Consider the following 13,677-nt stretch of genomic DNA (forward strand, 5'->3'; position numbering starts at 1 on the left):
GGTTTTACCTTATTTTCTAAAATCTAGGTTATCCATGTGGGTTAACGGACCGTTGGTAACGTACAATTCTGATGGACCTAGTGGACTTCTATTTTCCACACTAGTGAAGGCCACCTTTCTTAGCCGGGTTCTTCTCTGGTGGTCTGCTTCTGGTGCGTTTCATTTGTAAGCTGTATTTTTTCCATTACTCTCATAACAAGTGAAACCAGTCAGCTTGAGACACAACGGAATGGCAAAAAGTTTATGAGTAAATAAAAAATAAACAGTAACACCAGTGACAATGAATTCATACATTTAAAATGTACAAGCAAGTCCAGATGAGAGGTCTGATGAGCTTCATCAAAGCACTGCCACATCGATTAGAGGGTGGTCCTCACCACTACACATCAATACACACCAGGAAACAACCCAACATGAGACACAGGGTCCAAGGTTCATGGTCCAAGAAGGAGCCTCGGGTCTGCTGCGCCTGCTCGGTTCAAGTGTCTGCACGTGGTGAACCATGAGTTTGGCCTTTCACTGGAAAGAATTCATGTGCTGAAAATGAAAGAAGAAAGAACACAAAGGCTTGTCTCTTTTTTTAACAGTAGAGAAAATCAGCAGGCAGCAGCTGGCTGTCCATGTCTCTGCTTCCATCTGAAAAGTCCAAGTCTTTTCTTCTGAGGTCCTCACACCATGTAGGAGTTCTGGTTCTTCAGCTTGTCCAGCTCTTTGCTCTGCTGCCTCAGGAACAGGACTCTATTAATGAGAGGCATGACAAGCAGTCAAATCAAAGTGTGCACATGCCACCAGCTGGCGTACTCGTAAGCTTTTTGTTTTACCTCTGCTCCCTCAGTGTGGCCTGGATTTCACACACCCTCACCAGGGAGCGAAGGTTTTTCATCTCTGTGCAGATTTCAGACATGTACAAGCTGCCCATGTTGTGGAAGTCCTCCCGCAGCCGAGCCGCCTGGAAAACATCCATTTGTTGTCAGAAGGAGCAGCAAACGCATCTGAATTCAAGAGTGCGGCGCTCTGCAGACCTCACCTGTTTCTCAGTGTTCTCTGAAGGCCACCCTTGGATGTGTCTGGTGAGATTTTCATCGAAGTGAGCTGCCAGGGAGGGAGTGAAGGAGCTGGGGACGTCTGACTGTGTCTGGTTGGTGCCAATGATTGATGCATGGGGCAAGGCAGGTGTGTTTGATCCTGTGCACAGAATCTCCTGGCTGCTGGAACTGAAACAATTGGTTAAATGCATGTCAGTAAAAAATAAAATTAAAGCTGCAAGCAGCATTGGAGGCCCTCGCATCAAAGTGCCACTCTGGCCTTACGACGACCCCGGGAGCTCCAGCTAGTCCACCCAGTCATCATCATGAACGCTCTCGTGCCAATCCCGCACGCGTTCACCACGGGGCGCATTTCACAAATCTTTAACATCGCCTTCCGTCCATGTCGTTACTTGTCCAGCTGCAGGTCTTACAAGTATAGGTGAAATCTGACCTTCCAGACAGGAGTTATTGTGACTTCCTGTTTTGTGGCGAATGTTTGACAAGCACTTCCTTTCTGATTTTCAACATGTCGTGTGGTAATCAACAGTTGGCGAACAAAGTTTCACTCTAACGTCTCACACAGTGTGAAGCTGGAAGTGTCATCCAATAATCAACATTTTTTTCTCTGAGTAGGTGGGGCTTAAGTGATGCCATGAATCAACAATACCAATGTGTCTACAATGCTCACTGATGCAGCACAAAAACTCAGGTTCAGATTGGACCATGTATCACTGAGATATAACTGTTGGAATAATGTAGGGGGTGCACTGGAGTCAAAAGTTAAACAACAATACCAGTGTGTGTAGAAGTGCTCACTGATGACGTACCCAAAATCTGGCCTAGATCGGATGATATATCACTGAGATATAACTGATTAAACGTAGGGGGCGCACTTGAGTCATATGTTCAACCACAACATCAATGTGTGTAGAGTGCTCACTGATTATGCATAAAAAATCTGGTTCAGATCGGATGATGCATCACTGAGATATAACCATAGGCGTCACAACCATTATATGTGAAGGGATAAGTCCCCCTCACATTAAATAAACGTTCATTTGGACCCCCCCCACACACACACACACACTTTTACTATGAAACATTAGTTCAGGTGGCACAGTTTCTCTTTCTTCGAGAACAAATCCATTCAACTTGATTAATAGAATACTCAAGCCACTCCAGGTTTTCCTGGTTACCTCCAACTCTCCACCGTCTCTTTCTGCCTCTTGCCTCGGCAGAAAATGCGCACAGGTCAAGGAGGTGGAGGTACCTGTGTTGCTCACTTGCCAGTTTAGGAGGTTAGTGCGGGCAGTTGTTGACCGGGGAGGTTGATCATAAACATATATTCATGTTAGGAGGATGCTTGAGAGGAGCTACGTCTGTAGCATGTTATCTTAGCAGTATCTGTGATGCTGTCAGACGCTGCAGGTGTAAGAGACACTGTGTTCAGGTGCATTATAGTTGAAATGTCTTTAAAACCCCACACCTTATTGTCCTCAAGCTTCATGAGAAACATCCTTTAGATGAGGAGTATTGAACACAAGTAAAAAAGACCAGTGGTGATGTTTTTTATTTCTCTATAAAGACAAATAGTGCTGATCTGCCACTCTGTATTAAAGTGTATTAAAGTTAAAATGTCTTTAAACCCACAGCTGAATTTACACAAACTTGATGAGAAACATGTTTTAAATGTGTGGAATTAAAGGAAATCTAGGTGAAATGTTGCTTTTTTGTACACTAGTGAACCCTTTTTTTACGTGCGCACACACATGCACACACGTACACACACCCCTACACACATTATTATGTCCCCCCACATTATGGATGCTTCTGACACCCTTGGATATAACTGTTGGAAAAATGTAGAGGGCGCACTTGAGTCAAATGTTAAAGAACCACACAAATGTATATAGAAGTGCTCACGGACACAAAGTTATCTAAACGGTTCGTTTCGGAGCATGCTGAAGGGGCGGGGCCAGAACTCAAAGTTTGACATCTTGCCATGAAAAACGAAACGCTAATAGCTCCTACAAAAAAACTGTCTGAGACATCAAACCTTCAGTGATTGATCCACATCTGGTCCCCTGCAAAAATGAATGGTCAAATCATGAAGTCACTTAAGCCACACCCCCTGACAACAAGTAGTATAAAGTTTTAGGTTGAACAATCCCCATCTGAACCCTGATACCTGATCAGCATGATAGTGTGTCCAGTGACCGAAGACATGTTGGTGTAACTTGCTTTCCAACACTGACAGTTTTGGGTGGAACATGTGGGCGGTGCGGCGAAGTAAGACGTAACGTCGTCGCCATACGTTTGGCTCTAAATTCCACAGATTTGAACCAAGGTGCCCCAAAATCAGTATGATCAATCATTATCCACCCCTTGAACAGGAAGCCATGATAAGTGGTCAATAGCCTTAACAGCGCCCCCTACAATATTTTAAAACCTCAGTCCCAAGCCATTTTTTGACCGATAATTCTGAAACTCGGTGAACATCTGTATCTTCTCAGGACCATTGAAAAAGTACCTTGGAGCCCTGGTCCAAAACCAACAGGAAGTCAGCTATTTTGGGTTAAACGGTAATTTTGGGCGTTTCTAATGGTGAATTTTAACAAACTCTTCCTAGGAATTTTGAAGGATTGCCTTCAAACTTGGTTGATATAACCCTAAGACATTGGAGAGTAAGTTATCTAAAGCTTGCGTTTTCGTATATGTTAAAGGGGTGACACATTGGTATTGTTGATTCATGACATGACTTAAGCCCCACCTAGTCAAAGAAAAAACGGTTGATTATTGGATGACACTTCCAGCTTCGCACTGTGTAAGATATTTGAATGAAACTTTGTTCGCCAATTGCTGATTACCACACGACATGTTGAAAAGAATAAAAGAAGCACTTGTCAAACATTCGCAACAAAACTGGAAGTCACCATAACTCCTGTCTGGAAGGTCAGATTTTGCCTACACTTGTAAGACCTGCAGCTGGACAAATAACAACATGGACAGAAGACGATGTTGAAGATTCGGGAAATGCGTCCCGTGGTGAACATGTGCGGGATTGACATGAGACCGTTCGCAATGGCGACTGAGTGGACTAGCTGGAGCTCCCGCGGTCGCCGTAAGAACGGAGCGGCGCTTTGCTGCGAGGGCCTTCAATGCCGCTTGCAGCTTTAATTGTTTTTGGGGTACCATCATTACAAAGCCTAAAACTAGTTTTAAGTTTTGTCAGTTTTTTTCTCCAGTGCTCTCAGAACCTCACAGTAACTTTATTACACTGTCATGTTCCTGAGGGTAATGCTGGTCACATTAAATCAGGTCTCTCTGTAAATGAGTCCCCAAGGCTCAGTGAGACTAACCTGTAGAAAAAAAGGTTGAATGAAAAATACCAGGATTTACGGACTATAAGCAGCAACCTTTTTCACACGCTTTGAACACTGCGTCTTATACAAAGCTGCGGCTAGTTTATGGATTTGTACGGGCTAACGAGCTCATGAGGCAATATATATAACAGATCCCAGTGTTAAGTTATTTGCCTTGGCAGCGTGCTCATCTCTTCTGTGATTTTTGTCACGTGTGTGTGTGCGTGTGAAGGAAATGGCTCAGCGTGAGGGAGACGGAACACTACCTCTGTAGCATTTTAGCTAGCGCATCTGTGTTGCGCGCCGCTAGCTTAACACTACGTCAATGCAGACAGTTGTCAACGGGGGTGGGGGGTGGAGGCGGAGGCGGGGAGGACAGTTCAGTAGGCAGGGTGCTCAGTTCTGTTGACAGGGTAGGGGAAACACTGGATTCTGTGAAAGCAGCCATCACGAGGACAAACTCAGTTCTAGCTATGATCCCTGGGGACACAACTAAGTATCTGCAGCCACTTGAAGTAAATGAGAATCGTGCATTTCAAGTGACACTCCCGAGCTCGGTGAGAAGCTTGGATGATTCGCGATGACCAAAACTGCAACTTTTGCTCAAGTCTGCCAGTGGATGCTGACAGTGCAACAGTGTTAAAAAAAATCCTTTATCATCAATGAGTTTCTAAAGGCTGTTGCGTGATGAAGAGAACAGCACAAGCTCAAGTGAGAATTTGCCTCGAGACAAAAGTGACGTTGAGAGCGACAGCGAAAGAGAGACCGAGGACGTATGTGATGAAGATTTCTGAGGTTGCTCAATTCTGACACTCAAGAAGACGGCTTTCGTGGTTTTAGTGCACAAGAGGAAGATGAAGATAGCGATCAGTGACTCCCTGGTAGGCTAAAGTATTTTTTTTTTAACCAGCTGTGTTACAGGCACTGTTCAGTAAAAAAAAGATACTGTACATATTTAGGTATGATACTGGTATTTAATTAAAAGTTTAAAAATCTTTGTGTAAATATCTCATGTTACAACTAGGGATGCACGGATCCAATTTTTTTTTAACTTCCGATCCGATCCTGATACCTAAATCTGGATATCGGCCGATACCGATCCCGTTCGAGTTCCGACATCATCATCATCACCGATTTTATGAGGCTGTAATAATCTCCTCTTAAGTACAATTTTTTTCCCTCTGTATTCCGGTGAAGACAGATGTGTTTCCCGGCGCTCCATACCTCCCCCGCTTCCCTGCTTGCATTCTTTCTTCCTGTGAACCCTTAAAAAGCCTCTTTTTTTCCTGCATACCTCTTAATTGGAAGGATCAGCTGGTCCCTCAACAAAATAGATCAACTTCTCCCGACAGGAGTCAGGGTAAGGAGGACCCTCTTACCTCGACGGAAACAAATTGGATTCATGATGACAACTAGATTCTACTGTTTGGGCTGGTGAAATCTTGGATTATCTACAAATTTGTGTGGATGTGTCGAAGCTCAACACTGCTCGGACTGAATTTGGAGAGCTGCTGCAGGGAGCTGGAGCAGCTGTTATCAGGACTGTGAACTCACTGGCAGCACTCATGAATGGTGGGAATAATCTTGGAGAAGCTGTGAGCTCGACTTTTGGAGTAAAGGATCAATTCGGCTGTTTTGGAGTTCCATCAGAGGAATATATACCAGCAAGACTTTAAAAAAGGCAAACAACAATTCAAGAGTTCTGCCTGACCCAAACTGTGGCCTTGACGCCGGACTTATCTCAACTCCTCCTGGAATGTTTTGAAAACAACAAAGACGCTTTGTCTGCTTCCTCACCCCTCCCTTCCCCAAGGCCGTGGACATGTGACAGAACCTCAACTGCGCTGAAGATGAATGTCACCTCTTATCTGGACAATGGCTGAGGGGGGGCTCTGGACTATGCTACGACTTTCCCTTAAAACTTCAACATCTTCACGGCCTATATGTTCATGTATAATGTCTGTTTATGTTGCTTTGCTGTGGTAGGTTTTTTTGATGCCTCAAATCGTGCTTTGTCTAGGACACGGCGTGAGAGATCTTTTTTTTTTAATACCGTCTCTCCTCATGTTTTCTTCCCTTTTCTAATCACTGTTTGTCTGTCCAAACAGGTCTCACTTGTAAATGAGTCTTCGAGGCTCAATGTGATTTATCTGTTTAAATAAAAGTTGAATGAAAAATTAGTACAAATATATGCATGCAAATCCAAAAAGGCAACTCGAGGCAAGTTTTATTAATGTTGGATAAGTTTTAAAGTTAGAATTAAATTCTGCTAATGCAAAACATGTTTCTTTTTATTCCTAACTTAAAGTAAATATTAAAGTGATTAATTTAAGTGATTGTTTAAAGTTATTTTATTTTATTTTTTTAAATAAGGGGGATATATAAGAATTTTCTTTTTTCTGCACTCTTTTCATTCAATGTTTTGTTCTTGATGAATTTGTTTTGTTAATTTTTTCTCTTTTAAATGAATGAATAAATGAATGTGCATGTCCATGTGCATAATTACGCATTGCGTAGTTATGTGTGTCATGCACAGACGCATGTTGTGTAACTATGCGTTCTGAAAGGCATGAACGTCCCGGAAAATTTCAACCTGGGGGGTGCATGAACCAACTGATTCATGGCTGAACAGTATGAACAGATTAATAATAACAGGAGAACTGATTATTAATCAAATGAACTGATTGGTAACAATAGTCATGAACTGATTAGTGACAATACTGTAGAACCAAAATAACAGACACAACTTGTGACTGATAATATCTCACACTGTAAAGCATGCAGACAGATGTGAATTTAAGCAGGGTTCCATGAAACAACAATATTCATTCTGTAAACACTAAGGACAGAATGTGTCATGGAACGAGCCGTCACATCACGTAGATAAAAGTGAATAAATGAGCAGGGTGTTGACCACGCGGCTACAGTGTAAATGTCCTACATTGTCATACCATTATGCAAGGCAGTCGAAGATGCGATACCCCTGGTCGAGTGCGCCCTGAGGTTGACAGGAGGCTCTAAATCTGATGCTCTGTAGGCTTCAGAGATGGCCTCACACAGCCAGTGTGACAGGCGCTGGGTGGATAACGGGCGACCTGCAGGTGCATCTCTATAATGCACAAACAAATGTTGAGTTTGGCGCATTACAGCTGTGCGCGCTATGTAACACGTCAACGCCCACACCGGACAGAGAAGATGGAAAGATGCTTCTTCTTCTGATCTGTGGGGGAAAGGGAAAAACCCCTCCAACGATATCGCTCTTGATTTAAAGGAGCTCGTGATGTTTTTAGGCATAAAAGCTGGGTTTGGTCTTAAATCAGCTGAGCTGCCGTCAGCCTAAATTCTGAGACATGACGGAGCGACAGAGAGGGCAGATAAATCACTTACCCTCTTAGCGGATGTTAAAGCCAGCAGCAGGGCTGTTTTAAGAGACAAGAATTTAAGTGGAACCTGATCCAGAGGCTCAAATGAAGCTTTGATCAGGGCTCGCAGGACCAGCGTTAAATCCCACTGTGGAGCAAGTGGGCGTGAAACAGGCCTGCGTCTCTGTACACCTTTTAGAAAACGCTTCATCAGCGGATGATTAAAAACTGTTCTGTCTCCGAACCCTTCGTGGCAGGAAGAGATGGCTGCAGCGTACGTTTTAATCGTGCTGAACGCCAAGTTCCTGTCCATCAGCTGTTGTAGAAAGGACAGCATGCCACCTAATGGACATGAGGTGGCCTCTACACCTTTCTCTGTACACCAGCGCTGAAAAGCTGTCCACTTTGATGTGTACAGCGCTGTGGTAGATGCAGCACGTGAATCCTGGATTGTGCGCACTACATCCTGTGGGAGACCCATCCTCTCTAAGCGGAACCGCTCAGTGGCCAAACCCACAGGTGCTGGCCTATTTCTGGGTAACTCCTGATCACTCCTCCTGCCTGGAGGAGAGCATCCTCCCGCCACAGCAGTTTCAACGGGCGCCCCGACAGCAGGCGTTGCAGGACTGGGAACCATGGTGCATTCACGCGCTCAGGGGCCACCAGGAGAGCTGTCAATCCCTCCTCCTGAACTCGGTTCAGGAACCGTAAAATCAGAGGAGGTGGAAGAAATGCGTACAGAAGCGTTTTGGGCCATGGGCTGTGGGCAAACGCATCCACCCCCAGCGGTGGTTCGTCTCGCGGGCTCAGAGAAAACCATAGTTGACACTGAGCGTTTTCTCGTGTCGCAAACAGGTCCACAGCTGCTTTGCCAAATTTCTGCCACACCTGAGTCATCAGGTCTGGGTGGAGAGTCCAGTCCCTGTGACGTGGACCGCCCCTGGACATCACATCTGCCCCTTTGTTCAGAACACCAGGTATGTAAACTGCTCTGATGGAGAGCAGATTTTGGTGAGCCCAACACAGTAGCTTTCGCGCAATGTGTAACATCTGGGCTGAGCGCACACTCCCCTGCCGGTTTATGTACGCAACAGTCACCTTGTTGTGTGTGTGAATCAAAACGTGTTGATTCTGCAGCACAGGAGCAAAGTGTTGAATCACGTTCAGCACCGTGCGACACTCCAAAACATTTATGTGGGCTGATGTGTGATGGGGCCACAGCGCCCCTACTGCTTGAGATAGGCATGTCGTCCCCCCTCCCCAGCCTGACAGTGACACGTCCGTGAAGACTGGCACGTGTGACGTGGGTCTGCTGACGGGGACTCCCTCCGACAGAACCAGGGTGTTTCCCCAGTGTCGGAGGTCTGCCCTCACGGAATGGGGAACAGTGATCATCCGTCTCTTTTGTTTTACTGGGTCCACACGCAGACGCGCAAACCACCTCTGGAGGCGTCTCATGTGTAATAAACCCAGCAGGACAACTGTGTGAGCCGATGACATCATTCCTAACAGCTTCATGACGGAGACAGCTGTTACCACTCTGCCAGGTCTTACGAGACGGAGCTGGTCTTTTAAAGTGTCGATTCTTGTTTGTGATAAACGAGCCCTCATGGTGGTTGAATTTAACTCCACTCCCAGATAAACAATTGTCTGGGCCGGGAAAATCGAGCTTTTCTTCCAATTTATGGCGAAGCCCAGATTTAACAGATGTGATGTCAATACCTGAGCCTGCATCACTGCTTCCTGTCTGGAGCGTGACAGCAGCAGCAGGTCGTCCAGGTAAAACAAGACTCTCATTCCTGCTCTGTGTAACGGATGCAGGGCTGTCTCCACACACTTTGAGAACGTACGAGGCGCAAGGGAATACCCGAACGGCAGCCTGTTGTACTGATACTTCATCCCTTGAAAAGAGAAACGCAGGAATTTTCTGTGTTTTGGGATGATCGGTATGTGTAAATAAGCATCTTTTAGGTCGACGGAAACAAACCAGTTGTTTCTCTGGATGTTGTCTAACAGCTGTATGATTGTCAACATGTGAAACGGTCTGTCCATGATCACCTTGTTGAAAGCCGACAGATCCAAAATCGGTCTCATCCCTTCCGGTCCGTTTGGGGACCAGGAAGTAACGTGAGTAAACCCTGTGTTTTCCTCTCCTTTGGGAACTGGAGATTACTTCTTTTATCAGAAGCTCTTGGACTTCTGCATTTAGGGATGAGATTTGGTCTGGTGATGACAGGACCGTCTCTAAAATTCCTCAGAATGGAAGGGGTCAGGTTGCAAACTGCAACGTGTAACCTTTGCATAACAACCTGTCTATCCATCTGTCCGGTGAGCATGTTTTTAGCCACTCCGCGTAACGTTTGTGGAGTGGATGTGCGTTTAAGTGATGCGTCATGTTTTGTACAGCTGTCATCCAGTCCGCCACCTCGACCGCCGTCATGTATCGCGGGAATGTTTTCCGCGTGACCCAAGGCGAGGCTTCCTCGAAAGGGCTCTGAATGCGCCCGTGTGCTGCGTTCGGACCGCGGACCAACCTTCATGTCCAGGTGGGCCGGTGTGTGTTGAGGTGAAACGTGCGACAGCTGATGACGCTGTGGGGCCGCGCGTTTGACGTCGTCGTGATGAAACGCACGTCGTTCCTGCCGCGTGCGGTGTCCTGCGCTGGGTTCGCTTTGAGATCTCGCATCTATGCCGCCATGAGCGAGCGAACGCTGAGAAGCGGAGAGCGCGACTTCATCTACGCCGTGCTGTTTGAGTGAAGGCTGCGAGCCCCGCGGGAGCACACGTTTTCTCTGGTGGGACGCACGCCGCTCTCGCTGGAGGCGAGACTCGTCACTGGTTCGCTCAGCTGTCTCATGCTTATGCTGCCGTGAGCGGCCGAACGCTGAGACGCGGTGGGTGAAGGCTGCCCGCGTCGCGGCGGCACGTGTTTGCTTCGGTGAGGCGTGTCGCTCTTGCTGAGAATGAGGGCCTTCACCGGACATTTATGCCGATGTGAGCCGGTGAACTGTGTGTGCACCATCATCAACGCAACGCCGTTTGGATGAAGGCTGTTTGCGTCGCGCGAGTGCGCGTTTGACACCGCTTGGGTGAGGATCGTGCAGCTCGTGTTGACAATGAGTTATTTCGCTTACCATTGTGTCGTGTGAGCGTCTCGTCATGTCTTGGAGCAACGGTGAGTTTAAAAAACCTTTATTTAGGGACACCGGCTCGTTATGTGTGGAGGATGTGTGCGCAGCCGCTGTGAGTTCATCCGAGCTTACAGACTGGCAAAAAACAGACACTTTGATCATTGAATGATGATTTATTTCAACTTTCGTGTCACTTTTACACACACCCTCCGCAGACCGTAATTTTTTAAAGCTTCTCACCCGTGAGCTCTGCGATTTGTTGGCCCAGGGCACCGTCTGCAGGCGATCTCTGGGGAAACGCTGAACTGCTGGTTGCCGGGATGAAGAGGGCTGGTCTCTGACGGGCGGGGCTGGTGGTGGTGGAGCTGAGCGAGAACAGGAACGGAAAGTCCCTTCATGTCAGCAGCTTCCCGGATAATGCCGGGCAACTCCGAAAGGAGTGCGCCGACGGCAGGGAGCGACGTGGCCGTTGAGGCGGGAAAGCCCGGAGGGGTCCCCTCGTTCCAACACTGCGCTCCCTGGGAGGGAGCGAGCATCGGGGCTGCTGCTAACATCACCAGTCCCAGAGGAACCATCCGATTCGCTCCAAGAGCTGGCGTCGAAGAAGTCAATCGCGTCGTCCAGCGAACAGTCTCCCGCCAAGGACAGGAAGTCCTCGACGTTAGCCTTAAACAAGGCTGCTCTCCTCTGCCTTTCCTCCTGTGGAAGATCGTCACAGAGGCGGCAGGAGGAAGCGCGGGCGATGTGGCGGGGACCCAGGCATCCCTCGCAGGTGTCGTGCCGGTCAAAGCTGAGCAAGTAACTGGTCTTGCAAGATGGACACAAGCGGATGGTGTTGGAGCTGGACATCTTGTCGAAGGTCAGTGTTATTAGCTTGCTGAAGAAAAATGGGAGACGATTACCCGCTCTTAATGTAACTTATTCGGATCGGGTGGGGCCCACACAGCAGGTGGGCGTGGACTAAATTTTTTTAGTGTGATGCTTCGCATAATGGGATAAACCCATCAGCAACAGCCTTAAAGGGCGAAGCCTATACGAAATAGAACTATATCTTGGCTGCAAGTATCAAGCTGTGAAATCCTTTGTTTTCTACAACTGATAGTGGTTGGTCATTAATTATGATGAAGTTTATCAACTTCTCTGTAAACATTTGAGCTCCGTGGTTTCAGCGACGTCTTCTTCTTGTTCAATCCGAAGCAGGCAGCCTGATTTGGGGCAGCCGCACTCAGTCTGTCCCTCCTCAGAGACGGGCAGATTGAGCGGGGCACATTGGGCAAGGCAGAAGTGTCCTTGGGTGTCATGAAAGGCGCTTTTTAAATAAAATGATTATTATTATTATTGGACGTGGCTGACCGGGGTCGAGTTGCCTGTTGTGGGTTGAGCAAAGAGTAGTGCCCCGCTAAAGCCACGGAGCTCGAATGTCCAACGTAAAACTAACTTTACCATGGTTTAATGTGGCGCTATGGCTCTGCTGACATTGCACGTTGCTGTCTTGTTTTGTGGTGTTTAGTGTAAAATACTTCCACACAGCGGACATGTTTAGATGAAAAGTTTGTTAGCTGTTAGCCACAGTGCTGCAAACTATGAACTGGATTTCCTGAATGTGAGGCAGGTCTTATTACTCTGGGTTCATGAAACACGCGCCGTTCAGGAAATCCATTCCATAGTTTGACGCCAACATGCATCATGGATCGGAAATTTCTGCAGGATGGATCGGAAAAATCCGGTACGTAAATTATGCTGGTATCGGAAGCCAATACGGATACTGGATCGGATCGGCCCCATCCCTAGTTACAACGTGGACACCTGTGTCTTATACACAATGTACTTTTTTTTTTCTTTTTAAAGTTAGTGAGTGCAGCTTATATTCAGGTGCGCTCAATAGTCAGGAAATTACGGTACACTAAAAATACAAGTTTTAATATATCCATCACAATAATGGTCAGTCAGGTCATCTGGACAGTAGGGCTGCAACAACGAATCGATAAAAATTGATGATTAAATGCGCTGGCAACGAATTTCATTATCGATTTGTTGTGTCACGCGATTAAGCGTCTCTCACGGCGCTGCGGAGCTGTTTTGTTTTGTTCACGGGTAGTTCATTGTCAATGCTGACTGACTGACTGAATAGTTTGAAAAAAAAACAAAACTCTGCAGCGCGAGTTGAACAGAGCGAGGGGGGAGCAAAGCAGAGGCTGTTTTCAAAGGAAAATAAGTAAATTTTACAAATGACCGACGCAGCAAAAACTGTTCGACCCAAGTCCTCCAAAGTGTGGGAGCTCTTCACAAAGATAAAAACTGCGAAACATGCAGCTTTGAAAATTCACGACACGGGAGAACCACGGAGATAAACGTAAACATGTCAGAGTCACGAGGAGGAGGAAGGAGCTGCAGCTGATACAACTGGTCATGTGTTGCAGGTGAGACTCTACAATTTAACACTTTGTTCTGTTTCAAGAGAGAAAATGTAACGTCAGTCTGTCTGGAAGATGAAGCTGTTTGTTTGTTTGTTTATCTGATTAACGACGGTGATAGAGAACGCGTTACTTTTTATTTAATTTAATTGGTACAAGCAGTGTTTAAATGTGATTTATAAATAAATCTAACGCAAAGATAATAATTTAATAATTAAGCTTCAACTTTTAATTTGCTTTTAAGTCTGAAGACACTGCAGGTATGGCAGGATGAATTGCATTTAAACAGGAATTAAAGTAATTTATTACATCTACTCAAATGTGTGTAATTAAGTATATATATATATATATATATATATATATATATATATATATATATA

General features: G+C 46.1%; 1 protein-coding gene across 2 annotated transcripts in view; it reads right to left on the reverse strand.

The window, feature by feature from the left end:
* Window positions 1-355: 355 nt before the first annotated feature.
* The window catches only part of LOC119414937 (WW domain-containing adapter protein with coiled-coil), a 140,300-nt gene continuing 126,978 nt past the window's right edge, over window positions 356-13,677 (reverse strand). For both annotated transcript variants that reach the window (XM_037682057.1, XM_037682056.1), the window contains exons 11-13: window positions 1,028-1,214; window positions 822-949; window positions 356-738 (exon numbers count right to left, since the gene is read on the reverse strand). In XM_037682057.1, coding sequence (XP_037537985.1) covers window positions 669-738; window positions 822-949; window positions 1,028-1,214 — 385 coding nt within the window. In that variant the 3' untranslated portion in view covers window positions 356-668. The remainder of the gene's footprint in view (window positions 739-821; window positions 950-1,027; window positions 1,215-13,677) is intronic.

The sequence above is a fragment of the Nematolebias whitei genome, chromosome 9 (assembly GCF_014905685.2).
Source record: "Nematolebias whitei isolate Nwh7 chromosome 9, NemWhi1, whole genome shotgun sequence".
In the NCBI taxonomy this organism is placed as follows: domain Eukaryota; kingdom Metazoa; phylum Chordata; class Actinopteri; order Cyprinodontiformes; family Rivulidae; genus Nematolebias; species Nematolebias whitei.